Raw genomic sequence first — 27291 nt, forward strand, 5'->3', positions numbered from 1 at the left:
ATGGCTGCTGGCTGCTCCCCAGCTCGCAAGGACGCTCGCATCATCCATTCCTCAGGCCAGAGCTTCGAGCAGTTGAGGCAGGAGTGCCTGCGGAAGGGCACGCTGTTTGAGGACCCAGACTTCCCGGCCAACAGCTGCTCTCTCTACTACAGCAAGGAGCCCGAGAGCCCCGTCGTGTGGAAACGGCCAGGGGTGAGTGCAGCCAGAGGTGGGGGTGACAGGCAGGGGGTTTGCAAGGAGGATCCAAGGACCCAGGGGAGGGCAGCAGGAGAGGAGGGAGCAGGAGGGGAGGCAGAGCACAAACCCGATCCAGGCCGGCTTCCCAGGGGAGGCCATGCAGAGTGATGGCTGGAATGATGCAGGGGGCACACAACAGCTGGCAGGGCTGGGGGTGCTCTAAGGGGGCCTCCAGGGCATCTGCTGCATCCAGCCCCCAGCAGTCTCACTCCCATGGAGGTCAGGACTCGAGTCTGATAGTGTCTTGGTAGTCAGGGAGTGGAGGTCAAGGCTATTCAGGATGAGTTGGGCCAGTCCCAGGCAACAGGTCCCACCCACGGGGAGAGGATGGGGGGCAGCCCCAGCCCCCACTCCAGGAGGGTGTTCACCTGGGTGATGTATGTAAAGTGCTCAGCAGCTTCTGCTCAGAGCCCAGGGTGCTCAGTGTGGACGGGGCTCACGAAGCAAGCGTGCAGTGTCTCCATGATAGGGGGTGCATAGGACGCAAGGGGCTGCCCAACACACCCTGTTTTCCCTTCCCCCAGTACCCATGAGCCAGTGTCCATGCCTCCCCACCCCTAACAATTGGAGGTGATGGTCCCAAGGGCCATCACATGCTGCCTGGGACAAGGAGTCAGTATTTCCTGTGCTGGGTTAGTCAGGGCTCAGCCTCTGACTGGGTGGTCCTGGCTGCCTTCCCTCAGGTGGGGACCCGCCTGGGAGAGCCCCCAGGGGTGGGCTGTGACGGCAAGGAATGGAGTGCAGAGAGGGCCGGGGCACAGGTGAGACCCTACCACCCATCTGTCCAGGGACTGTGGTCACACCAGTCACACCCTGCACTCCCCACACCTCAGTCTCCTCCCTGTGAAGCTGAGACACTAGTGTCCACGGTAGACACGGCGTCCTGCTGCGGTTACTGGCATCACCATCATTTGCTCTGCATCCCACCTTCTGAAAGGCACTGGGTGCCCCATGTCTGCCTTCATGCTGTCTCCTTTCATGAAAATAATGAAGACGTGTTAAATACACAGCCTGTCTACTTAAAACACACACACGATTCTGGAACTTCAGGGCAGAGTTCAAGGTACACATGAGTTCTTTATACAGTGATAAGCTCTTTATTGCTATTTCCTAATGGGGGTGTGTGTGTGTGTGTGTGTGTGTACTGCCCTATTTACCAGTCCACCAGAATCGTGTCTAAACTGCTTCTGGACGTCTAGTATTTTCCTAAACCTGACAAGGCTATCACTGAGTGCCTCAGGCTTTCTCCTGAGAAATTCTAGTTACTTCCTTCCTCCTGCTGGCCTCCCTGCCTCCACTTTCACCCAATCAAGTAACTCCCCCACCCCCGCCACCTGCGGGGCTCATGCCATCCCTTGCTCAGTGCCCTCTCTGGGGCCAGCACTGCGTAGCAATGAGGCATGGATTCCCCCATAGGCCTCATCCTACCACAGCCTCCCCTTGTCCCGCCACCACAACACACTGTGACCATTACTCAGAATGCTGGGCATGGTGTAGGAAGCTGAGGAACAATGGGGTTCTCACAGGCAAGCCAGTGCCAGCCTCACAGAAGACGGGCTCTGAAGGGGTCGTCACAGGCAACAACAGCACCGATGGTTTCATTCAAACAGTATGAGTTGGAAAGAAGACACCAAGGGTGCTTGGGGGGATGAAAGCTTCCGAGGGAGGGTCCCTGAGCATGAGACCAAGTTCCCCAAGCAGAGAAGAGGCTCCTGCACTGACCGGCATGTAGGCAGAGGGGACGGAGGAGCCAAGTGCTGTGACTGGCGCATCCTACCATGAGGCTAGGCTGTCCCTTTGCTTGTCCCTCCATGGGAAAAACATAATGCAACAGGAATGAAGTGTTCTGCTGCAAGAAAGGAGAGCCAGCCAGGAAGGGGTGGGAGGGCCAGGCCTCACTGACGATGCCCTCATTCTTCCAGGAAATAGTGAAAAACCCAGAATTCATTTTTGGAGTGGCCACCAGGACTGACATCTGCCAAGGGGAGCTTGGTGAGTGAGAAGGTCGCGCACGGAGAGCTGGTGGTTGGACAGATGCCCCTGGGGGTCTGAGCTGCCGCCAAGGCTCAAGCAGCACAGGTCCCCAGCCACTCCCTGCACAGGGATTGGGGAACATGACTGCTCCCATCTTCTGCTTCCCCCTCCTCCCCAGTTGGCCTCCTGCTCTGCTGAAGGGGAGCCAGAGGACTCCACATCCCTGGCGCTCTGCTCCCCACCGGTTTTCAGAGAACAGACAGACCCAGAGGCGCTGCCTGGCTGCTGCCTCCATCAGAACATTAGCTCGGTCACCTGCTAGGCCTCCCCTCAGCACTCATTGCCTCACTTCGTCTTCCCAACCACGCTCCCAATTTTACAGAGAAACCCAAGTTGAGGGAGGCAAAGTAAATTATCCAAAGTCACAGACATGATAGATATGCAGAGTCAGTGCCCCAAATTCCTCTTTTTTTTATTTTTATTTTTTAATTTAGTTATTTATTCATACAAGCACTGGGTACAGTCAGAAGCACGGGAGGGTGAGAGAATTCACCAGAGCCAGAGCGGGGAGCAGAGCAGGCAGAAGGACCGAAGTACACTGCTGAGGGGAGCAGCGGGCGGCAGGAGAGGTCTGCGCGCTGCCCCAAATTCCTCTTAACCACTTGGCCACACTGCCTCTGGGGTTCATGCTTTAAGGACCACCTCAACCCCCAGAGGAATGAACCAAAGAGAGCAAACTACTGTGAGCGGGAGCAGACACTGAGTTCCCCACAGCTGAGGTCACCACTGTGGTCTGACGGATGAAGTGGGACATGCCGGGAGCTTCATGACAAGTGGCTGAGTTACCCTCCCAGAACTCAAAAGTCGAACCTAGAATGGTGATAGATGATTGATACACAGACAGACAGACAGACACATGAATCATGACAGAAGAGAAACAGATGACGGACAGGTAGGTAGGTAGATGGTAGACATAGAGACACAGACATGGTGGATACATGGAATTATACATTCTAAATATGACCTTGGCTTTTCAAAAAAAATAAAGTGTTCAGGTTGGTCTTCATTTTCTGAGGTTTAGCCCCCCTAAGAGGTTCTCCCTGTTCCCCACAACATCTCCCTCTCAGTTGTCAACCCCATTCTTCCTCTACTCCCCTCACCCACCCCTCCACGCATCCCTCTGGTGATTCTCTTTCACTAGGGATTATCATTCACTAGAAAATCATTGATGGGACTCTTGTTTTTTTCAAAGTTTTAATTTGTCACTTTGTTTTAAAACTATTTTGAAATTACAACTTTAGTTGATGGTTGATGACAAACATTATTTTTGGTACTTTTTCTACATCTGAATACCATATATAACATATGAATGAGGGGCCTCCCCTGGTGGTGCAGCAGTTGAGCACTGGGTTGCTAAGCTGCCTGCAGCCTCTGCAGCGCTGGGTCCATCCCCGGCCACCGGGCGAGGGTCCCACATGGCGTGATAGACCTCTCCTGCCGTCCGCTGTTCCCCTCAGCAATGTATTTCATCAGTCTGCCTGTTCTGTTCCCTGCTCTGGCTCTGGTGAATTCACTCACCCTCCCGCACATCTGACTGTACCCAGTGCTTGTATAAATAAATAAACAAATCTTAAAAAAAAAAATAACATATGAATGAAGGAGGGCCTCCCTGGTGGCCCAGGGGTTGAGTCTCAGTGCTATTACTGCTATGGCCTGAGTTCGATTCCCAGCCAGGGAGCTAACCCACATATGGTGCAGCAGACCTCGCCTGTCTAGCACGTGCTGCCCTTAGCAGTGTATTTCAGTAAGTCCACCTGTTTTGCTCCCCACTCTGTCTCTGGTGAATCCTCTCACCACTCCACATGTGGCCTATACTCCACTTCTAAGCAAAAAAAAAAAAAAAAAACAAGACGTAAGTAAAGAATAACAATAAAATCGACAGCTGTGAACCAGCCCCCCAAATAAGCACTTGACTATCACCAACACCATCATTGCCCTCCCTATCAGTGGCCACCTGCAAGCTTTCACCCGACAAACTGAACTTTGCGGGCATCTTCACCCAGCATCGTGCTTGAGGTGGCCAAACCTATCCCTTGGCACAGACTCTACAGTGATCAGTAATTTTTATCTCTTCTAGGGGTTTTCCCTTATTTTGAATTGTGTAAATAGAATCTGAATCTCTCTCTTCAAAAGCTCAGCACATTTCTGGCAAAATAGTCTCTGGCAATGATCAAAAAATGGTTGTGTGTCAGTGTCCCAAGTCCAATGGTACAAAGAACTTTCCAGAAATGTCAACTCCCAGGAAGCCACACTTGAGGTCCAATGAATTCAAGTGGTATTATCGACAACAAGCAAATACATTTGGGGTAGAATGGAAGGTTGTTGGTTAAATAGGTAATTCCCATTGTCTGCTCAGACATCTTTCACAGGCAGCAGCTAGAGCTCTGATAGGTACAGATGAGGTGCTGGCCCCACGCTCAGTATGAGCACATGAACGCATGTGGGAGTCTGTACAGTGCAAGCTTAAAACACTGCTTGATGTTTGCACTCTCTTTTGTGTTTTCCCCTGAATGGGGCCTAACTTGAAGGTTATAGCTGGGGAAACCAGCAGATCAGTCTACAAATCTTGAAAATGCTAAATAAGTGAAAGTGGATGATGCCCATGGAGCTATTATTACCTACAACAAAGCTAAGTCTAGCCTGAGGAGGCATGAGCCCAGGCAAAGTGCTCCCTCCGAGCTCACCCCAAGTGCCACAGGCCAAGCAGGCATGAGACGTCACTCACCCTGGCCCGCTGACACTAACTCTTACAGCCCTGGCCTCCTGGCCCTCCACGGAGCTGACATGCAGTAGAGCACAGTGACACCCACGTGGGCAAAACCTATACCACTGCCAAGACAAGAGCTGTCTGTGCTAAGTGGGCAGGAGAGCTGGGAAGGGAGGCAGAGGGGAGAGATTTGCTGGTAACCTTCCATAGTTTAAGATACAGGAAAAAATGTGGTCACATCTGGAATGCCCCAATATCCTTTGGCCTGTAGTTGTCCTGTTTACTACAAATTAAAAGTAAGACCTGAGATTGATGACTTTTCACTTACAGGTGACTGCTGGCTGGCAGCTGCCATTGCCTCCCTGACGAGCAACAAGAAAGCACTGGCCAGAGTGGTCCCCAAGGACCAAAACTTTGGCTCCGGTTATGCTGGGATCTTCCATTTCCGGGTAAGTGAACTTACCTCATTGGGGCGCAGTGTTATGTCAGGTGTTTCTGCAGCTGCTGGTCATCATGGGTGCCTTTTCCTCTTGAGAGAGAACTGGTCGGAGAGCCCTGGAGTGCCCACCCCGGCTCTGAGGGGCTCAGGAAGAGTCTTCGAGCCGATGTCAAGGGCGGGTGGTATGCTCCGCACGTGGCTCTGTGGACAAAGCACAGCTGAGCCCATCGCAGAACCCACATGAGAGTTTCCTCCAGATCTGAGGGAGAAAAAGCCAAGTGATAACGTGGACAAAGGGGGGCTGGACCTCCTGTGAGACTCAACCCTGCAATCTCTCTCTGCCCCGGGTGACAGTTCTGGCAATACAACGAGTGGGTAGACGTGGTCATTGATGACCGGCTGCCCACCACCAGTGACCGCTTGATCTACCTCCACTCGGCCTACCACAACGAGTTCTGGGGCGCCCTGCTGGAGAAAGCCTATGCCAAGTGAGTGTCGCCCAGTGCGGGCAGGCCCCTGTCCCAGGGAGGCCAGTCTCCCTCCTGGGTCCTTTTCAGGGGACAGCCATGGAGAGGGACACTGAGGCTCTGGGATGGCATGTGTGGGCAGCAGGGCCACCCGCCTGGGGCCCAGTCAGGGCTGAGGTGGAACAGGCGTGGCTGGGGCAGCTTGCTGTCGGGGTCTAGCTGTGCCCATCCTCAGACACATGGCGACGTGCATCCCTTTCTGCCCCTGCATGTGGATCCTGCCTTTGGCAGCAGCCAGAGTGCAGGGATGTTTCTGGGCAACGTCCCTGCCAGCACAGCCAGGGCAGATCCTCAGGGCTCCTGGCCAGCCGATACTGAGATGTCACTTTCCCACTTTGGAATTCTCCTTGAAAATTTTTTAAATTGTACATTGACTGTTTTAAACATTTTTAACTGTATATTTCAGTGGCATCAAGTTCATTCACATTGTTAGGCAACCATCACCCACACAGCTTCATCCTGCCAGACTCAAACTCTGCACCCTTCAACACTACACCCCCTCCCTGCCCCCCCAGCCCCCGGCCACCACCCTGCTACTTTCTGTCTCTGTGGATGTCACTAACCTAGGAACCCCGGCTAAGTAGAATCTCGACAGTCATTTCTAATCACCCGAGTGGCTGAAGTTCCTCTGGCAATGTCACTCTCCAGCCCACCAGCTAGTCAGCAGCAGCCATGATAGCAGAGCTCCCACAGGTTCCCCTGGGCTCAACCTGGATCTTCAAGCTGTGGAAATCCATCCTCAGAGACAGGAAGCAGGGAGGAAGGCCATGCTTCTACCTCCAAGTGGGTATGTAAGTGGCCAAATAAAGTGAAGGAAAACTGAGGCTCAATTAATCCTCAAATTAGCAGGATGGAATTAAACCATGAAAGAACCCAAGGTGCTCCTTTGCCCACATGCCCACCTGGTCTGCATAAACCCCCTCGGTGCCACTGATAGGCTTGGGGTGAGCAAAGGGGATGCTTTCCAGGCCTGGTGGGGGCAACCCAGTCCTTCAATGAGTCCTACCATCAGGGTCCCTTCTCTCTAGGGTCAGCTTCTCTGCTTGGGGCTGGGTTGGGGGTGGTTTCATTCTCCAGGAGCTCAGAAGAGGGAACCCCTCACCTCCCCACACCCCAAGCTGTGCAAAAGACTTGAGTCACTTGGTAGGATTTGAAACTTTTGCCTCAAGGAGAAGAGTGCAGAATAGGTTTCCTAAAAAGAAGGCAAATTAGCTCATAGGGAGATGTTCAACATCATTTGTCATTAAGAAACTGTAAATGGGGGCCTCCCTGGTGGAGCAAGGGATTAAGCACAGCACTATGAGGCAATCCCCAGCCTCTGCAGAATGAGTTCGATCCCTGACCTGCCAGAGGGACCCACATGGCGCAGCAGACCTCTCCTGCCTCTCCCGCTGCTCCCCTCAGCAGTGTATTTCAGTCAGTCTGCCTGTTCTGTTCCCTGCTCTGTCTCTGGTGAATCCTCTCACCCCCTGCATCTCTGGCCTGTACCCCAGCTCTTTTATGCATAAATAATAAATCTTTTTAAAAAAAAAAAGAAACTGCAAATGAAAACAATAGTGAACATTGTTACACACCGACAGTTTATTTTATAATTCAAGCAGAGTATACATCCATAAAGTGTGTGTCTATATGCATATTCTGGGTGTAGGTATGTGTATGTGTACATGTACAGACATATTACGTGTGCAGTTTTGTGACTGGGTGTACCTGAGAACACGTAGGAAAAGCTCTTAGCTCTCTTTCTACACGACTAATTCTTTCTTGGTCAGGTCCTATGAAGAGAGAGAGAGACTTATTTAAACATCACAGCAGTCCTAGAGGGGAGAGGACAACTGTGCCCCCCACTTTGCAAATCATGAAACTGAATCATGAGCGGGTTCGCACAACAACACTCAGCTTGTAAGAGGTGGGTCTGGCACTTGAACCCGCCGTCAGAGTAACCCACACCAGGCTGCCTATCTCACAGAGATTTCTTGTGTCTTCAGAGCATCAAGTAAACCCCAAAACCTACTTCCCTTCTTCCTTCCATGCCACCCAGCCAGGGCAAGCCTTGGAGGTTTCTGATTCAGTTAGAAAAACCTCTGGCTGGGGGCGCCACCTGGTGGCCTTCCTCATCCCTGCAGCCGCTTCCAAACTTCTGGCTTCACAGGTTGAATGGGAGCTATGAGGCACTCTACTGGGGCAGCACCATCGAGGCCATGGTAGACTTCACTGGGGGTGTACCTGAGACCTTCACAAATGAAGAGGCTCCAGAGAACTTCTATGAGATTCTCGAGAAGGCCTTGAAGAGGGGCTCTCTGGTGGGCTGCATCACCAATGTAAGTCGCTCACCTGTCTCTCCCTTCCAAGCTCTCTGCCAGAGTCAGAGGCATGAGCAGGTGCCCTGAGCACACACAGCAGGGCTGGCACTTCCAGGACTGGGGAGTGTCAGTGTTTGTTTATTTAATTCAAAGCAGAATTTTCTATTTAATGTCTTTCAAATGACAAAGCTCAGACACCCTTGCTGTGTCAGGTAGAACAATCCCGACAAATCTCTCTCCCTTTCTCTACCCCAGCAGTGCTGTGTGTCCCCTTCTCAGCTCTGCCCTTGCTCATACAAGCAGCCACACACACTCAGGAACGCATGGCTAGGTTTGATTTCATGAAATGAAACCCTAATGTTTTCTGGACTCTTTGTTGATGTCACACATCATGGAAAATATATCAGTAGATATTTAACAGTATTTTTTCTTATCTCTTCATGTACACACATACATAGTTTTGCCTTGTCAAGTTGTGAAACTTATCCAAGTTTTCTCTTTCCTCTTGAGTTAGCCTTGGGAATTTGCTCTTTGCTACTAAATGACCCTTCTCCTGGGGTTTTCAAGCTGGTGACCCAGAGCTGAGTGTAACACAGTGTCTCCTCATGCATGTGACTGTGCACCCCCATGAGGGGATGATCAGACAGTTCTGTTTGGGGCCATAAAGTCAACACTTTGTTAGAATGAGGGGCTTCTCATCCTGGGGAGAGGCTGGGAATACCTCATTGTCACTGCTAAGGGGCCTCCTGTAGAACATTTTGTGTGTCCCTTCCTCCTGGGGAGCAAAGAGTCTGGGCCAGGCAGAGTTGGGTCTGGCCTGGTAAGGGAGTGACTTACACGATGGGCCTAACAGTGCTATTTTCATGTTATAGGCCAGAAGTACTGCAGAGTCCAAAGCCCGGGACCCTTTTGGTCTCATTAAGGGTCATTGCTACACTGTGACGGGAATTGATCAGGTAGGTGACGTACACTCCTGCTGGTAGGTGCAGGGACAGCTGTGACCATACTCGTCCTTTTCCTTAGTGTGTTGAAGCCTAAACTGCTTTCAGACTTCAGAGAATGTGTCATCTAGAGGAGGCAGCCAGCATTTAAAACTGAAAAACAGGGAAGAAAGCAACATGAGCTTCCCTCATAGTTCCCAACTTGTGCAGCAGATAGGAGAACCTGGAATTTGTTTTTCTTTTCTTCTCTAATTTCACATCAATCCTGTAATAGCGTTCTCCAGAGAAAAGAATCAATAGGATGGATGGGTGGCTGGCTGGCTGGCTGGATATATGGATGGATGGATGGATGGTAGGTAGAGATAGATGGATAGATGGAGATTGGTACAGATACAGGTGCACAGTGGACCCTTGATGCAGGGATACTAGCTACACATAACTGTTGACTCTTCAAAAGCTTAAGTGCAATTGTCCTTTAGTGCCTGTGGGATATTGGTTTTAGAGCAACCCTCCACCCTTATGGATACCAAAATTCACAGATGCCTAAGTCCCTTATAGCAGGTTCTCCAAATTCAAGATTCAACCAACAAAGCAACAACCAGGGTTGCTTATATCTGAACTTGGAACTCTCTGAAAGAATAAAATCCAAGAAAGTGGAGCAACTCAGTTCATTCACACTGATATTGTTTTGTCATGTGTAGTGTGATGTATGTGTATACATACATATACACCTGTGTGTATATACATGTATACCTATGTGTATATACACATATACATACATACCTATATCAGGGGAACTGCTCTGAGAGCCCAAATTTCTGGCTAGTTGATGAGTAGAAGTCTTATTTTCTCTTTCTCCAAAGCCCTTGTGAGCTGTGCAGTTCCTGCCCCAGAGCAGAGTAAGGACGGCTGGCTGGGCTTTCTTTCCTGACTCCGGGCTATTGATGTGGACAGCAGAGATCCTCAGATGACACCCCAAATAGGAGACTATTGGCTTTGGAAGACATAGACGTGGTTTTTTTTTGTTGTTGTTGCTGTTTAAATTCCCAACATGTGTTTCTATGCTTGTCGTTCTCTGTGAGTAAGAGGCTAAGGAGGAAGGAAAGTCAGGAGTAGCTCACTGAGAATTTCTGAGAATTACTCTTCACCTTTCTCTGTGGATTCTGAGGCTCCCCAGATAAACAAGCCTCTAGGAAAATTGCAGTCTAGCAAGTCACTCATTCATTTGAAGATTCATATAACGTTAGCCACTATGTTTAGCAGGACAATTCCGAGAGCAAGTTAAGAATGGATGAGTTTTGCCATGATTTTAATGTATAGAAGTCAAGAGTCTTCCGGTAAAGCCAGCCCTGGCTGAGAGGAACCACTCCAGAACTCACACATGAACTGATCCTTTCACATTCCCCTGCTGCCTTTGCCTTCCAGGTAAACTTCCGAGGCCGGAAAACTGAGCTGATCAGAGTCCGGGACCCTTGGGGCCGGGCCATGTGGAATGGGCCCTGGAGTGACAGGTGGGTCCCCACCACGTCTCTCTAGCTCATGCCCACCTTAATGCTTTTCATGGCGTCCAGTGGGCCAAGGCTGGCTGGTGTGTCCTGGGAAGTTTGTCTAACATGCTCCCCTGGCTTCTATATGACCTCACCTCTTTCCCCTCATCCCCTGGGGCCTGCCTGGCAGTCAAACTTGACTCTCAGGAAAGATTCTTAGAGTGGCCTTTTATCTTCTCTGGGATTGTAGTCATGTCAGTGACTGTATTGCCTCCCATGTGGATAGTTCACATCCCCATGTATCGTGGGGCTTTATCTCCACATATGAGTGGCCCCAGTGAAGTGTGTGTGTGTGTGTGTGTGTGTCTGTACGTGTGTGTGTGTGTGTGGTGGCAGTGAGTATTTTGGGTGTGAGAATCCCTGAGTGCTGACAGCAGGTCAGTACAGGATTCTCTGGCCATTGGCCAGAAGCCCAGTGGCCCAGGAGAGGCAGACAAAGTGGAATAGAAAATTCAGCCACTACGACTGCTCTGATGACCAGCATTATTTATTTGACTCCAATTATAGGAAAGGTCTTCCTTTCAGACCTGTGTCCCCTCCATGTCCCTTGAGTGGTGGACCCTGTGACTGGGATGATGGGATGGAGCAGGTGTGCACAGGCAGGATGCACCCTGACCTGTCTCTACCGCCTCCCTCTCTCCTTCCTCACCCAGAGCTCTGGCCAGCTTGGGCTCTTGCTGGCCTCTCTGCCCACCTGCAGCTCCTGGGATTCTAGGGAGTCTGCACAAATCTAGAACTTGATTAAAGCCAAGTCCGTGTTTGTCCTCAGCTCAGACAAGTCTCCAGGGGGCGCCAGTCATCTGTGTGTCTGTGGCTTTATTAACCAGACTCCAGCTTGAGGGCACAAGACTGACACTGAAGTGTCCCCCATCACTGCTCCCTTCCTGCCACCCCCACCTCTCCTGCCTTCCACCGCCTCAGAACCAAGGGACTTTGGCAGAGACTGATTCACACCAGACCCACATCAAAGCAGGCATGAACTCGGCCTTCCTCTCCTGGCGGAAAGGGAAGGAAGAGAAATCACGAAATCTAAAGGAATGAGACTGCTTTTAGCTCCTAAGATTGATAGAGTCCCTTAACTCAGGGGACAGAGTCTCTAAAAGGACAAAGCCTACTTTTTCCTTTCCCTGAGAGACATGATGAAGAGGGAGAAATGGGTTTACTGGAACACAGCTGGGGACTGCCTGCCTCCAGGCAGCCTTGGAGGGATGGGAGGGTCTGTCCTCACCCTGCTTCCAGATGCTGATTCTGCCTGGTGCCAGAGGGCGGCTGAAAAGCTCAGCTTAGCCTTTGGACCCATTATGTGGTGTGAGCCATTAGAAGAAAATGGCCCAAAGGAAAAATCTAGGCTCTTAGTTCTGTTCTCCAGACCCCGCCAGGGGCAACCTGGAGAGAGCCTCTGGGTTCACTTGGCTCTTCTGAGCCCTCCCCCAGGAGTCAAGACCCATGGGGTTGGGGAAATGGTTCACCCCGTGAGAGTGCTGAGGTGGTGGCAGCGCCATTTGAACTGCACTTGGTCCTTCAACAACACAGATTTAACTGTACACGTTCATTATACTCAGATCTGTTACCTCTCAGCAGATTCTGCTGCCACTGATTCAATCAACCTTGCATGATGGTTGGCTGAATCCTCAGATGCAGAACCTTCAGGATAAGGAGGACTGACAATAAGTTACATTTGGATTTTCTACTGCACAGGAGGTTGATCACCCCAAGTTGTTCAAGGGCGAACTGCACCTGGAGACAGGGGTGTGTGTGTGTGTGTGTGTGTGTGCGTGTGTGTGTTGGAGGGAGGAGGATGTCCCAAAGAAGTAGTGGCCTTAGAGGTGTCATTCCCAATCTGGAGGGCAGTAGGTAGCTGCTCACCTGAGGACAGGCAAGGCCCTCTGGCAGAACACGATGCAGCTTCCTAGGGAGGTCGCAGAAAGAAAGTACTTGGTAGATGAATGTCAAACAAGCTTGTCAAACAAATTATGATTATGACTTTTCAAAGTGTCAGGTGACAAAGAACAGAGGTCAAGTGAGTTTCTCTGCCTGTGGTGGTCTCATGAGAAGCACCTTCTTCCATTGGCTGTGCTTTGAAATGTACTTTCTGACCAATCTCAAAGCCTCTGGCACATTTCTGGGGTCCATGGTATAGTCACTGACCAGGATCTATTCCTTTCATAACCGCACACCCTGGTTCCTAGGAAAGGGTGCTCCCCCAACCCAAGGCCAGTACTGCTCATGACCCACATGCTGATTTCTTTTCCTCCTAGTTCTCCTGAGTGGCTTCATGTGGACCCTGCTGAGAAAAAGCGCCTGCGTCACCCTTCTCTGCATTATGGAGAATTCTGGTACAGTTCTTACCTCTTTATTTCTGTATTAACTGCAAAACAGATATAACAGGCCCCAGTGGCCTTTGGTTGTAAAGAACACCCCATTTCTTCCTATCATTTTATTGTACATTTCAGTAAATCACAGACACCTGTCTCAAAACCCTTATATCCACCCAGGTTGGCAAATCCACGTGATTTAATATATCACGTGTTGGGGACTCTCCCCATCTCCAGACTTGTTTAGAGTGTCAAGGAAATCCATATGACCCAGGAAACAGAAGGCTCAGCCTCCCAGCTCTCACCCAGCCTCCCTCCACTAAACCATCCATCATCCAAGTTTGCATTTGAATCTGCAGCCCAGTGAATTTGCATGCAGGCAGCAAGCTGCTCCTGGGTCACTACCTCCAGGCCCAACTTGGTGACAGGGACCCTTGAAGGCAGCCACCTTTGGAGCATCTCAAAATACAGATCAGTGGGAAGGAATTCTTAATGTGGCCTTTCCACAGAGCTGAACATCTTTGCTAATGGAAAGTTGGTTAATGGCCCTTTATCTCTAGAAATCATTTCAAGTCTTGTTTCTTCCTGTGGGACCTGGAAACAGTTGACTCTTTCCAACTCTGCAAGACCACAGATGTCTGATTTCTGGTTCTGTTTCCTTTCATATGCTCACACCAGTGAATTCTTGCCTGAGTCCTTCCCTTTTTTTGTTTTCATTTTATATATTTTTACATCATTTTTCATTTTTGCACAATGTATGCATTTTCATCTTGATTATATTCCCCATACAATTCCCACCCCCTTTATTTTGACACTAATCCCTCCCCTCCTCTCGCCCACCCCTGCCCATATTGTGTCTCTGGTTTATAGTTGCTTATTGATTTTGATTTTTACTTTATTTAATTGGTCTTTTTCCTGGTCCCTTATTTAGGTTTTCCAAATTCCAGCTATGGGTGAGACCATCCGGTATTTTTCTTTTTCTGTCTTATTTCACTGAGCATGATCCCTTCCAGCGCCATCCATGTTGCTGCAAATTGCCTGAGTTTATCTTTTTTGATTGCTGAGAAATATTCCATTGTGTATATGTACCACATCTTCTTGATCCAGTCATGTATTTTGGGGTATTTGTGTTGTTTCCATAGCTTAGCTATGGTAAATAGTGCTGCTATAAACCAAGGGGTGCAGGTGCCTTTTTGAATTAGTGTTTTTGTGTCCTTTATGTCATTATACACAAGCAAAACCTAGTCCCTCTCATTAGATGCTTCCCAAATTCCCTTTCTTTACTTAAAAAAAAGACACTTTTTATCACTTTCAACACTAAGAAAATCCAAGTTTGGGGAGCCATTTGTCAGAAACTGTGGATAAAGACCAAATATATGAGAAATATACTTTGATCACCTTAATGACAAAATATTTCTTATAAATTACAATATCACACTGTCTTTACACTGATACTGAAACCAGCAATAGGCTCACTTCCTGTCACTCCTCAAAATCAACCACTACAGCACCATTTTGAGGGAAAGAAAGTTGTTTTTTTTTTTTAAGAGGCATGTTTCATTTATTTATTTGTTTGTTTGTTTGTTTATGCATGCACTGGGTACAGTCAGAAGCATGGGAGGGTGAGAGAATTCACCAGAGCCAGAGCAGGGAGCAGAGCAGGCAGAAGGACCGAAGTACACTGCTGAGGGGAGCAGCGGGAGGCAGGAGAGGTCTGCGCGCCATGTGGGACCCTCCTCTGGTGGCCGGGGAGCAGCTGGGGATCGAACCGGCACCGCGGAGGCCGCGGGCAGCTTCACAACCCAGCGCTCAACCGCTGCGCCACCGGGGAGGCCCAGAAAGTTTTTTTTCATTGTGAGGTCAACCAACAAGGAGATAGGAGGTAAGGCTCAAATCTGGAAAGTAGAAATGATTTGATAGAAATGGAGGAAGAAAGGAAATAAAAGTTAGGAATGTAAAGTTTATGGGCTTGACTGAGTCTGATCAAATAGTTACAAATGGATCTATATATGAAAAGGTTTCCAGATTCTTGGGATGGACCCCTTGCTTCTGGATGTGGTCTAATCTGTTCTTTTTTCCTGTTTTCTTGGTTTTGTGTCAGTAGTCTCTTGGTTTTGATCAGTTGGAATATGGCTTAAGATCAATTTCTTCTGCACACTGTTGTGTCATAGGACTCATAGAAAAGTGTCACACGATGTTGCCTTCCTAGGAGGAAGTTCAAGAGATTGTCAAACATGCACAACTATCTGAGGATCACCCATGGTTGCAATACTCCCAAGTTTATATCTGCAGTTCCTGTCCTTGGAATTCCAGATCCATATATTCAAGGATCTACTCAGTGTCTCCCTGTGAATATCTACTCAATAGCACATCACAGGATCACATGCCTGAACCTCAAATCCTTCTCTCCCAAACTTGCTACAACACAGTCTTCTCCATCTTTATCCATCCAACTATTCAAACCACACATCTTCTTGCCTTTCTTTCTTTTCCTCACAATTAATCCTCCAGCCAGTCCTATAGGCTCAACCTTCAAAATATGTCTTAAACCTGATCACTGCTCACCACCTCCCATCCTACCAGCCTGGACTGACCCACCCTCATCTGTCACCTGGACAACAGCACGCACTTCATAGCTGGTGACTCCACTTCTATCTGTGCCCTTTCTCATGGGTCAAGGGTTATAGTCATGTTAACATGTCCTAATGTTTCTCCATCTATTCAGAGTCAAAGCTGAAAACCTTATGATGACTACCCTGGTCCACCATTATCTTTGAACATCATCCTTTACTGACTTAGCTGTCTTAAGATCTTGTTCTCCAACTTCCTGGACTGCCAAAAAGCATTATGTCCCTACCCCTACACTCCAGGCCTCCACCTGAACAGTCAGAAGTTCCCTTAGCTGTTTATCTAAAATATCCCCCACACTGCACGCTAACCCTTAACCCTACTTTGTTTTCCTTTGTAGTGCTTCTATATATATAAACCTGTATTTTAAGGTTTTCTTCCTTTTTACCTTTCTTAACCTTTTCTTTTCCTTTTTTTGGGAGGGAGTCTATCTTCTTCTCCCCAGGCCTGATTTCTCCCCAGTCCTCCAGGACAGAAGCAAGTGCTCAATAACTGTTGGATGATTGAATGAATGAGTTGGTCATGCAATGTCATCTCTCCACAGCATGTCTCTCTCTACTTGGCTGCAGGATGGCATTTGCAGACTTCAAGGCCCATTTTGTCAAAGTGCAGATCTGCTACCTCACTCCTAATGCCCTAGAGGAGGATGCCCACCGCAAGTGGAAAGTGACGGTCCACCAAGGAAGCTGGGTGAGGGGCTCCACTGCTGGAGGCTCCCATGAATTCCTGGGTTGGTAGTCTCCCTGCCCTTCTCTTTGTCATCCCCAAGTGTTGAGTCCAAACCAGGACATCAGTGGATCAGGCCCAGGACCCTAGAGAACGCCCAAAACATGGAGCTAGACAGAAGCATTTCAGTGATGATTGGGAAAAGAGGATGGCAAAGGTTTGGTAGGACTTTGAATAAGAATTGCTCAAGGAACCTCCTTTGTTTTACCACTTGGGTTATCTACCCTGGCAAGTAATAGAAAACACAATACGCTGGTTTAGAAAGAAAAAGAATTGGGCCTCCCTGGTGGCATAAGGGTAGCATTATGCAACTATCTACAGCCTCTACAGCATGAGTTCAATCCCCGGCCAGAGAGGTGATCCACATATGGCGCAGCAGACCTCTCCTGTCTCGCCTGCTGCTCCCCTCAGCAGTGTATTTCAGTCAGTCTGCCTGTTCTGTTCCCCATTTTGTCTCTGGTGAATGCTCTCACACCCACACCTCTGGCATGTACCCTAATTCTTGTATGCATAAATAAATAAGTCTTCAAAAAAAAGAAACAAAATAAAAAGAATTTATTGTCCTACATAACTGAAAAGTCCAGAGGAGTAAAGTGGGCTTCAAGCACAGATCGATCAGTGATATGCTTGTGATAGTCTGTTCTGCCCTCTTTGCTCGGTTGACTTCTCCCTCAGACTGTTTCACTTTACAGGGATGGGAGGGCAGCCAGCTCCCCAGCCCTCATTCACTGACCTGCTCAGCAAGAACTCCTAAGGGTCATCAGACAAAAGCCCTGAACTTCCCTCTAACTGGGGATTCCTTAAGCCTGCATGCCTGGTGAATGCTGTTGACTGGACTTGTCGCAGTTCCCTGTGGCAAGAGGGAATCGTGTGGAACAGTCAGCTTTCACTCTGGGAGGTGGCCTGAGGTCACTTCTGCTCAAATCACACCACCATTGAGTGGGCCCTGGGAGGCAAGCACAGCGCCCTGCACTGTCCTTTGAAATGCCAAATGGGAAACAAAAAGATAGAACAAATTGCAGTGGACAAAATGCAGAAGAATGTCTTTGAACAGTTGCATGGGAAATGGTTCCAAGAGGTAGAAGGAAAAGAGACCCCTTTTCATTCTCCCAGGGGGTTGTAGAAAATAGGGCAAGAGGGAAATCAGGACAGGGAGAAACACTTTCTCAGGTTTGGGAGAATTAGTTGGGCATGGGTAGGATGTGTGTGTCCCCTTTGTTTTTTGTTTTGGGAGTTTTTTAAAGGGAAAATAACCTGCGTCTTTCGAATGGCAGATACCTTTTGGACCAATCCACAGATAAAATTTTCTCTGACTGAGAAAGATGAGGGGCAGGAGGAATGCACTTTCCTTGTGGCCCTGATGCAGAAAGATCGAAGGAAACGCAAGAGGTTTGGAGCTGATGAGCTGAAAATCGGCTACGCTATTTACCAGGTGGGTAGATGCCAAATTACAGTTGAGAATCCATGGAGTCCTAAGTTCTTGGTCCCTTTTCAGTCTCACACCTGACACTCAATGCCAGTCCCTCAACTGTGTCCAAATAGTCGAAACCCGCAGCCAGGAAAACCACTTTCTGTCACACTCCTGTTGCAGTGCCCAAGCAAAGACGCGCACCTGAGCAAAGAGTTCTTCAGAGACCACACTCCCCAGGCCAAAAGCAAGTTTTTCCTCAAAGAGAGGGAAGTTTCTGACCGGTTCAAACTGCCCCCTGGGGAGTACATCCTGATTCCCAGCACTTCCGAGCCCAATCAGGAAGCAGATTTCTGCCTGAGGATCTTTTCAAAGAAGAAGGCCATTACCCGGTGAGTTTCAAGACTCCCTCTTTGGTGCTTTACTCCCAGAGATGTCACCAGAGGGTGGTTGGAGTCATGGCCCCCTGTCCTCTTCCATGATCTACTTGAGAAACCAGGAGGGGGCCAAAGGGAGGGTCTGAACCCATCAGCAAGCAAAGGCATATTTCCAGTTTCGTTCTCACATGAAACAGTTGCTCTGTCCAACTGACCCCAGAACCATGCTCACAAGACACTCTTGGTGAAGCCCTTCATTTTCCAGACTCTATTACCAAGAACCTTCTGGAGTGGGAGCGATGTGAGGGGGATGCTAGAGGTGTTTCTGTGCATGATAAAGGGGGTGGCTATTCCAGCTCTCAAGAATCACATATTCTTTCAGCTCCATTTTAGTGCCCTTTTACATACCCAATATGCTGCCATCTCTCCCTCATAATGTCTTAGCAAAATTATTTTGTATCTGTTATTTCTGTGGAAGAAGTTTCTCTTTCATGCATTTACCATTAATAACTCTGTGGCAGATATGGTCAACTAATCTTTGACAAAGGAGCAAAGAATATGCCCTGGAGCAAAGAAAGTTTGTTCAATAAATGGTGCTGGGAAAACTGGGTCGCTACTTGCAAAACAATGAAGCTTGTCTACTACCTAACACCATACACAAAAACCAACTCAAAATGGATTAAAGAACTAGATATAAGAACTGAAACCATAAAATATATAGAAGGAAATATTGGTGAAACACTACATGACATGCACCTCAAAGACATCTTTACAGATGCATCACCCAAAGCTGTGATAGTGAAGGCAAAGATAAACAGCTGGGACTACATCAAATTAAAGAGCTTCTACACAGCAACAGAGACAATAACCAAAATAAAGAGAAACCCCAGCGACTGGGAGAAAATTTTTTACACGACACTAATGATGAAGGACTGATCACAATAATCTACAAAGAGCTGATGAGACTCAACAAAAACAAATAAAATGAATCCAGTCAAAAAATGGGCAGAAGAACTAAAAAGAAACTTCTCCAAAGAGGAAATGCAAATGGCCAACAGGCATATGAAAAAATGTTCAACATCACTTGTAATCAGGAAAAAGCAAATCAAAACTACCATGAGATAACATCTCACACCAGTGAGAATGGCACGTATTAAAAAAACTAGCAACAACAAATGTTGGCGAGGATGTGGAGAAAAAGGAACTCTCCTGCACTGCTGGTGGGAGTGCAAACTGGTCCAACCACTATGGAGAGCTGTGTGGAGATTTCTGGACCCACTAAACATAGAGTTTCCATATGATCCAGCCATTCCACTCCTAGGTATTTACCCAAAGGACACAGAAACATCAATTCCAAAGAACACCTGCACCCCTATGTTTATAGCAGCACTGTTTACAATAGCTAAGCTTTGGAAACAGCCCAAATGCCCAAAAATGGATGACTGGATCAAGAAGATGTGGTACATATATACCATGGAATATTACTCAGCATTCAAAAAAGATAAACACATGCAATTTGCAGCCACATGGATGGCGCTGGAAGAGATCATGCTCAGCGAAATAAGCCAGAAAGAAAAAGAAAAATACCGGATGGTCTCACTCATAGCAGGAATCTAGAAAACCTAAATAAGGGACCAGGAAAAAGAATAACTATAAGAAAGAAAAAAAATCAAAATCAACAAAAAACTATGAACCAGAAACACACTTTGGGGGGGGGCAGGGAAAGGAGGGGATGGGGTCAAAATCAGGGGGTTGCAATTGTATGGGGAATATTAAAAAAAAAATACTGTGGCAGGGGCAGGAGTGGGTGTTTCAATTTTCAAGAACCTATTTCTTCTCCCAATGGAAACTCTCTAGGTATCCCAGAGAGTGACAAGTTCTACTTATTCTGTTTCTGTTGATTCCCATCAAAGTATCAACCTGTGACAACAAGATGGAGATGACTGTGGCTGCGTGGCCTGTTCTGGATAAGGGTTATAAGTATTAGAGCTCCTGTTTGTCCTTTGGCATTGTGAATTGCTATTATTTGTTTTGGCTAGTGGCATGGAATTGCACTGTGTTGTGGACTGAGTTTCACAATTACAAAGTCTGGTTGGGTTTCCCAAGCTGACTGCAGAAGCTGTGGTTCTTTCTCGTCAGCAACAGAGAAGCAATGCAATCTTAGATTTTTAAAACTCGGCTGCAAAGTCTTTCTCCAGTCTTCTCTCAGTCACTGATACACACTGAGGATGAACTGACCAGTATCCACTCACACAAAAGAACTCTATGCGATATCCGTGCCGATCAGCAACTCCCGTGGCTGAGCCAATATTTTACCCTCATGTTCTCTCTCTGTTGGGGGGTGAGGTCAAAGGTAACTCCATTCTCAGTGCATGTACAATAGTGTATATTGAACCTAAGAAATGCAGCGTATAGTCTGCTGTGATAGTGAATATCATACACATGCACCATCTGCTGTGATTCCACAAGTATCAGTAACAGACACAAGTAGCTCAGTCACAGAAAAGCCACCTTCAGCTCAATTTCCCTTGGCTTCATCCTCACTGGAGACTCCTAAACTATAATGAAAAGCTCTGAAAGGGTTATGTTGTGGAGGCCCAGGGCATGAGGAATTAAAGGGGACTGTCCTGGTTTCATCTTAATGTTTGATTATTTTTTTCCCTTTGAATTTTCAATAATTTGTCTTTGGAAATGCTTCAGGATTTAATCTGTAAAACTGAATTCTTCCAGGGCCTCCCGTGGTGGCGCAGCGGTTGAGCGCCAGGCTGCGAAGCGGCCCGCAGCCTCTGCAGGGCTGGATCGATCCCGGCGCGGCTGCAAAGCAGCCCGCAGTCTCTGAAGTGCCCATTGGATCCCCAGCAGCTGGCAAGGGTCCCACATGGTGCGATGGACTTCTCCCCGAGCTGTCCTCCCTCTATGAAGCTGTTGTCTCCCTGCTCTGACTCTGGTAAATTTTCTCACCTCCCGCGCTTCTTGTATAAATAAATAAATAAATTTATTTATTTATTGTGCTTGTATAAATAAATAAATAAATCTTTAAAAAGAAAAAAAAACTGAATTCTTCCAGGTATTTCCATATTCAACAGCTGAAGCCTGCTCCTCCCCTAATCTGACTACTTCCCAAGTACTGTGGGTTCCCCTATATGTATGGGCAGCAAAGTAACCTGCTGTCACGGTTCTCCTGATTCCTCCACCTGTGAGCACAGAAACTCAACCTCCCAGTGGGTTCAGGGGTTCACATCCATGGGGGAAGGTCTAAGGGTGAAGAATCAGGCTTCAAAAGTGATGTTGTTGGTTCCACCTCAACTTGCTTTATAAGCTTTTAAAATTTTCCCACGAATGATTAACCCTCAACGAGCTGAGTGTCTCCTTTCACAATCCAGAATGGACAAGTTCTGCTTGGAGTGATGACCACATGGTCTTCCTCCAACTTTCATGCTGAGCAAGGTCTGAGTGACAAGTGGAGAGGGAGGTCCGTGCCTGGAGGCTGCACACCCTGTGAAATGCAGTCACAGAAGAGGAAGGCTTCTATGGTACAGAACCTTCCAGCACTTCTGAACCTGTAGCTCTGCAGCGTCTAGTGGGGAAGTGAATCTATGATTATCAACATGGTTTTTGTGCCCACCGGGACATGGATGGAAATGTAGACATTGCCCTTCCTGAGGTGAGCCTTCTTGGGCTACTGTGGAGGGTGGGATTCAGCGACTGTGCTGATAATTTCCTTCAGACCATAACATCACTTAAAATTCCCAAGTTCAAGGAATGGTTACCGCGATGCAAGGAAGTATCTTGATTCTAACCTCTTGGAGAACAAAAGTGACCTTTCTTCCAACAGAACTGCCCACTCCCTCTGTTCCCTGAGAGGTTACTGATGGTTTAGGTAGATGGAATCTCTTTAAAAAGTATGCAATTTCAGAAAAGCAACTGATAAAACAAAAACGGGAGAAACAGGCAGAATTTTTGACCATGGACTTGGGGAACACATCAGTTCTCCCTGATGTTGTCTGTTGGGAGAGAGGTCGGGGCTGCTTTTATTCTTGTCCAAGGGTTGTAAGGCTTCCAAGAGATGCTGGTGTGACCAGAACATCTGACACCCCCATCTCGGGCAGTGACCAGTTTTCAGGAAGGACTTTCTTCTCCTTGCTGCCCTCTCTGGGATGCAGCTTATGAGCAGACCCGAAACAAAACATCCAAAACCTTTACTGACCTTTTGCCATGACCCGACCCAGTGCTCTGTACTGGAAAGATCCTGCCTATAAAGATTTACCACCTACCGTGACAAATGATGAAGCAGGTAATGATAGTCAAGGTGGTGCAGTATGCCCTGGCAGAAGGGGAGGGTGATGGCAGCCCTGGCTGGACCAGGCCTCTGCCAGGAGTCAGGTTTCCATAAATCCTCTCATCTGTCAGATGAGGAGTGCACCACCAGTCCCAGGAAGTCCTTCCAGATGTTTCTTCTAACGAGCCCTCACAAGGAGAGGAAACTCTCATTCCTAATGCTACTGGCTGTGGCCAGTCCTGGGCACCACCCAGCACAGGCCTGTGAGGCTGCCATGGAGGTCCTGGCCTCTCCCCCGGGGGGCGGCGCCACCTCCTGCCCAGGGCTCGCCTTTCCTGCTTTTTCTTTGGGAAAATAAATGTCCATTTCTCTCTTGTGGCTCCCAAGCAAGTTCCTCTGGTTCATTTTTTTCTTCAGCAGCCAACTTCGCCTGCTCGGGAGACAGAGGAGGAGCAGCAGTTCCAGGTCCTGTTTGAACAAATCGCTGGTGAGGTAGGGCTGCCCGTGCCCTTGATGCCCTGCAGGGCTGAGGGGCCTGGCCTCCCCCTCCAAGCATGAGGTGACACTTCCCAGAGACGGACCCAGAGGCAGGCAGGAGCTGGCGGGGAGAAAGCAGCCCTGTTCTCTTGAGAAGGGCTGAGGACGGCCTCCTCCTCACAGCTCTCACTCCAGACTGCACTGATGGGGCCACAGCACCCAGCGGAGCCCAGCCAGGCCCAGAAACTTTATGTGGGAACCACAGAAAGCCTTAGGAGGGAATTCCTTTGACCTCTGCCCAGAAATTGGCACCTTCATCCTGCTCTCTCTGCTCTGCTGAAGGTGGTGTTGCCAGGGCAGTTCCTGTGATGCCACCAATGCATGCCCGCATTTTGCCATTTAACAGATGTGGCCAGGTTGGGCAGCTGCGGGTCAGGCAATCTGGAGCGTCTGTGCCCTGCTTCCTGCCTTTCCCTGCCTGTTCCCACCCTCTCAGCTGCTCAGCTTGCTTGTTGGAGACCCTGGCTGTTTGGGGGTCGGGGGAGTGGGGGTCTTCCCTGTCCTGCCCAGGCTTCCTATGTCCTTGATACTGCTCTAGCCGTGTTCCCTTGAAAGCTCTCGGTTGGTAGTTGTAAATAATATTAGCCTAGGTCTAAGACTCTGTATTTCTCTCAAGCTTCTGAGCACAGCTTGTGCCGAGATTTAGTGGGATTTACTGGACCATCTAGGTCAATGGTTCTGAAATTCATCCCCAGAGCTTCTAAAAATAATCAATGAATCATACCCCCAGTTGTCCTGATCAAAGTGGGATAAGCCCCAGTATGGGCATTCCTGAAGCTCTCCCGGTGCTTCTGCAGTGACGGAGGCTTGGACACTCAGATCCCAGTGTCCTCTGACACAGGAGCCATTTAGGGATCTCAGGCTCAGGGCTGGGGGAAGCATGCTTGGGCTGGCCTGACTTACCTCCCTCCCTGGGTGGCTGGAAGGTCCCAGAGATGTGAGCTGGCTGCGGCCAACAGTGCAGGGGACCTGGGCAAGCAACAGGGTGCTGAGGGATGGACTAGCTCTCAAGTCAAATGTGAAATTCACATACATACAGTATAACCATTTAAAGCACACAACCCAATCGCTCTTAGTAATTCACAGAATTATGCAATCATCACCACAATCAATTCTGAGAGCATTTCATCACTCTAAAAAGAAACCCTGTACCCATTTGCCTTCGCCACTTCCTCCAACCCTGCCACCACTATTATACTCTCTGTCTCTATAGATTTGCCTGTTCTGGACTTTTTATATAAAAGGAATCGTGTAATATGTGGTTCTTTTGTATCCGGCTTCTTTCACTTAACAGGACATTTTCAAGGTTCATCCACGTTGTAGCATGTAATATACAGGATAATATTCAGTCATATGACATGTTTGTTGTGTCGAAATGTATTTTCATGTCTCTTGAGAATACAGTTAAAAGAATTGCTCAAATTCAGAAGTAATTTTATAGCCAATGTTTTAAGGAACTGCCTGACCGTTTTCCAAAGCATTTCTTTCACATTTCCATTAGCAGTGTATGAATGTTCAATTTCTCCAATAATTTTAACCCTGTTTTGTAGACTGAATTTTTATGAACATTTCCCCCAGATCATTAAATATGCTTAAAAATTCCTAAAGACTGTGTAATAACCCATCATAGGAACATAACCCAACTTATTGTTGAGACCCTTCCATTGGTCCTTTCTAGAACTTCTAATTTTTGCCATTATAAATAACCTAATAATAAGTCTTCATTTACAATTCTTTGCTTACAAATCATAAGGAGAGGGCCTCCCTGGTGGCGCAGGCAGTTGAGCGCCGCACTGTGAAGCTGTCCACAGCCTCTGCAGTGCAGGTTTGATCCCAGCTGGCCGGTGAGGGTCCCACATGGCACAGCAGACCTCTCCTGTCTCGCCCGCTGCTCCCCTCAGCAATGTGTTTAATCAGTCTGCTTGTTCTGCTCCCCACTCTGTCTCTGGTGAATCCTCTTCCCTTCCCGCACATCTGGCCTGTACCCCAGTTCCTGTATAAATAAAAATCTTTTTTTAAAAAGAGGGGGGGAGGTTTAATTTTTAAAAAAAAAGAAATCATAAAGAGAGGATAAATGGATGGAAGGATATTCCCATTTTTAAGGCATTATTCATATTTTGTAAATTTTCCTCCCCAAGGGCCATACCAACTTCTACTTTTCTTGGTATCCTAAGAGACTGACAAGGTCAACACCCTAGTCAGCCACAGATCTGACCACACTGTGGGACTCTCAGCAGCTGGGAACAGTCTTATCAGATTTCAACTGAATTCTGCTTTCATGTGTGATTTCAGAAAAGGACATTCAGTTTAAGAAGCTAAGTCTGATTTCCTGTAAAAACATCATTTCTCTAATGGACGTATCATTCCAAATAAGTGGGCAAAAATAGATGTTAAATGTTTTGGTCTGCAGACCTCCCTAGGACATGACACCCATAACCTGCAGGCTAGTCTTCACAAACAGTAGCCAAATACTGGTAGACGCCTGGAACTAGAAATGGAACAGAACCCAAAGGCATTGACTCTCTGTGGGGGATTGTTTTTGATGTTACCAGAGCCAGGGTCCAGCTATGTGCAGCTTGAAGGCCAAAGCTCGAGAGACCAGAGCTGGTGGAAGGAAAACAGGTTTAATCAGGAGCCAGTGACCTGAAGAGGTGTAGGCTATTTTCTCAAAGGCCATCTCTGACCTCTAAAGGTGCAGGGGCTGTGGGGCAGGTGGATGAGCATGTGCTACCTGTTATGTTGACTCACGGCCATTAGGTGACGGGTTGGCATCATTCATCAAGGGTAGGGGCTATGGAATTCACCACCTCAGTCCCAACTCCTGTTTTCCTTAAGTCAATTCAGTGTTGGTGATTCCTGCAAAATTTCTCCATCTCATTCTCAGCTGGGTTTGTCTTCAGGACCAGAGCAAGGAAGAGGAACTTTTAGTAACCAGGCTGGTGATATACCTCATTCTGGAGTTACTCCTGCTCCTCACCTCACCAACCTGCTCCTCATTCTTGAGGGGTGATGAGCAAGGCCTTTCTTCTGGACCTGCTTCCCACCAAGAGCAGGGGCTGAGATTTGGGGCCCAAATGAATTATAACTGATTGTCACAGGGTTGTAAGCCCAATGTTTTATACCATTGAGGGACAATTATTTGGAAGTTTTAATGTCCCCAGCCTTTGGGAGACAAAGGGAACTAAGCAATTCAGGGCAGAAAGGGTCCAAGATGAAAAGAAGCTGAACAATAGGTGAGAGGCAAAGAAATACGGGCTTGGCTGAAGGTTATTGGCTAGTCATGGGACACTTCATAATGATGAATGAAGAAGCTTCTCATCAGATAATGGCAGTTTTGAATTTCCGTTGGTGCTGCCCCCCTCCCCTGGCAGTATCTCTCTCTGCATCTCAGTTCCCAGCTGGCCCTGGAGCTCAGCCCAAGGTTGTTTGCATTTGCTGCATTGAACCATCTCCCTAGAAGGCCGAATCCACGTCACCCATGCCAGTCACACTGCCCGGGTCTGAATTCTCAGGTTGAAACATACTTGCTTCTTCCTCAACTCACTCCTGACACAAACCAGCGGCAACGGGAAGCTGGAGTTTGACGAATTCAACAAGTTCTGGGACAAACTGAAGAAGTGGATGGTACTAACCCTGCCGTGCTTGGCCCCGAGGGGATTGTACAGACCTAGAGCAGAAGGGGCTTTTAAAGATCATGGTGTTGTAGGCAAGAGGGTTAATTTTCAGAAAAGGCACAAGAAAACAAACATAATGAAATTCCAGGAGGGCTTGTGATACTTCTGGAGGCACCACGTGCTTCCTCCCCAAGGGAAAGCCAAAGGAAGCGACCTTCTTTGCAGGGCTCAACACAGCCCTTGGCTCTTTGGGCCCTGGTGAGGACTCTGCCCTCCACACTGGCCGCCCCCCACTACTGCACGGCCCTCCCCGGGGGCCCTCCTCCTCCATGCTCTGCTCTCCTCCCCCAGAACCTTAATACACTGACAAATCCGGCCCCATGTCCTCCTATGAGCTGCGGATTGCCCTGAAGGCCGCAGGTAACAAAAGCCTGGGGCCAGGGGCAGGCTGCCTGTGTGTCAGGTGCTGCCTGCAGACACCGCTTGCTTTGCTCTGGACTCCAGGAGGTGGCGGGTTTTTGACCTGAGCAGATGCCTCTTAAGGGCAGAGCCAGAAGTCAGACCCAGAACTCGCTCAATCACTTCAGGGCCCACATTTTAAATCACTGTGCAATGTTGGCAGGATATTTAAAAATATATCCACAGAAGATGAACTTATTGTGACCCTCAGAGGCC

General features: G+C 48.3%; 1 protein-coding gene across 1 annotated transcript; it reads left to right on the forward strand.

Annotated features, from left to right (window-relative positions):
* Positions 1–26975, forward strand: LOC311183690 (calpain-9-like; the record flags this gene model as incomplete). The annotated part of the gene is made up of 16 exons (XM_084253234.1): positions 1–192; positions 2160–2229; positions 5309–5427; positions 5772–5905; positions 8094–8262; positions 9117–9200; positions 10611–10696; positions 12991–13068; positions 16245–16405; positions 17676–17833; positions 17993–18201; positions 21814–21850; positions 26374–26423; positions 26515–26626; positions 26811–26874; positions 26968–26975. 16 exons carry the CDS (start codon positions 1–3, stop codon positions 26973–26975), a joined length of 1731 nt encoding a protein of 576 aa, XP_084109360.1.
* Positions 26976–27291: the final 316 nt, after the last annotated feature.

The sequence above is a fragment of the Talpa europaea genome (genome assembly GCF_964194135.1).
Source record: "Talpa europaea genome assembly, chromosome: 14".
Lineage (NCBI taxonomy): Eukaryota > Metazoa > Chordata > Mammalia > Eulipotyphla > Talpidae > Talpa > Talpa europaea.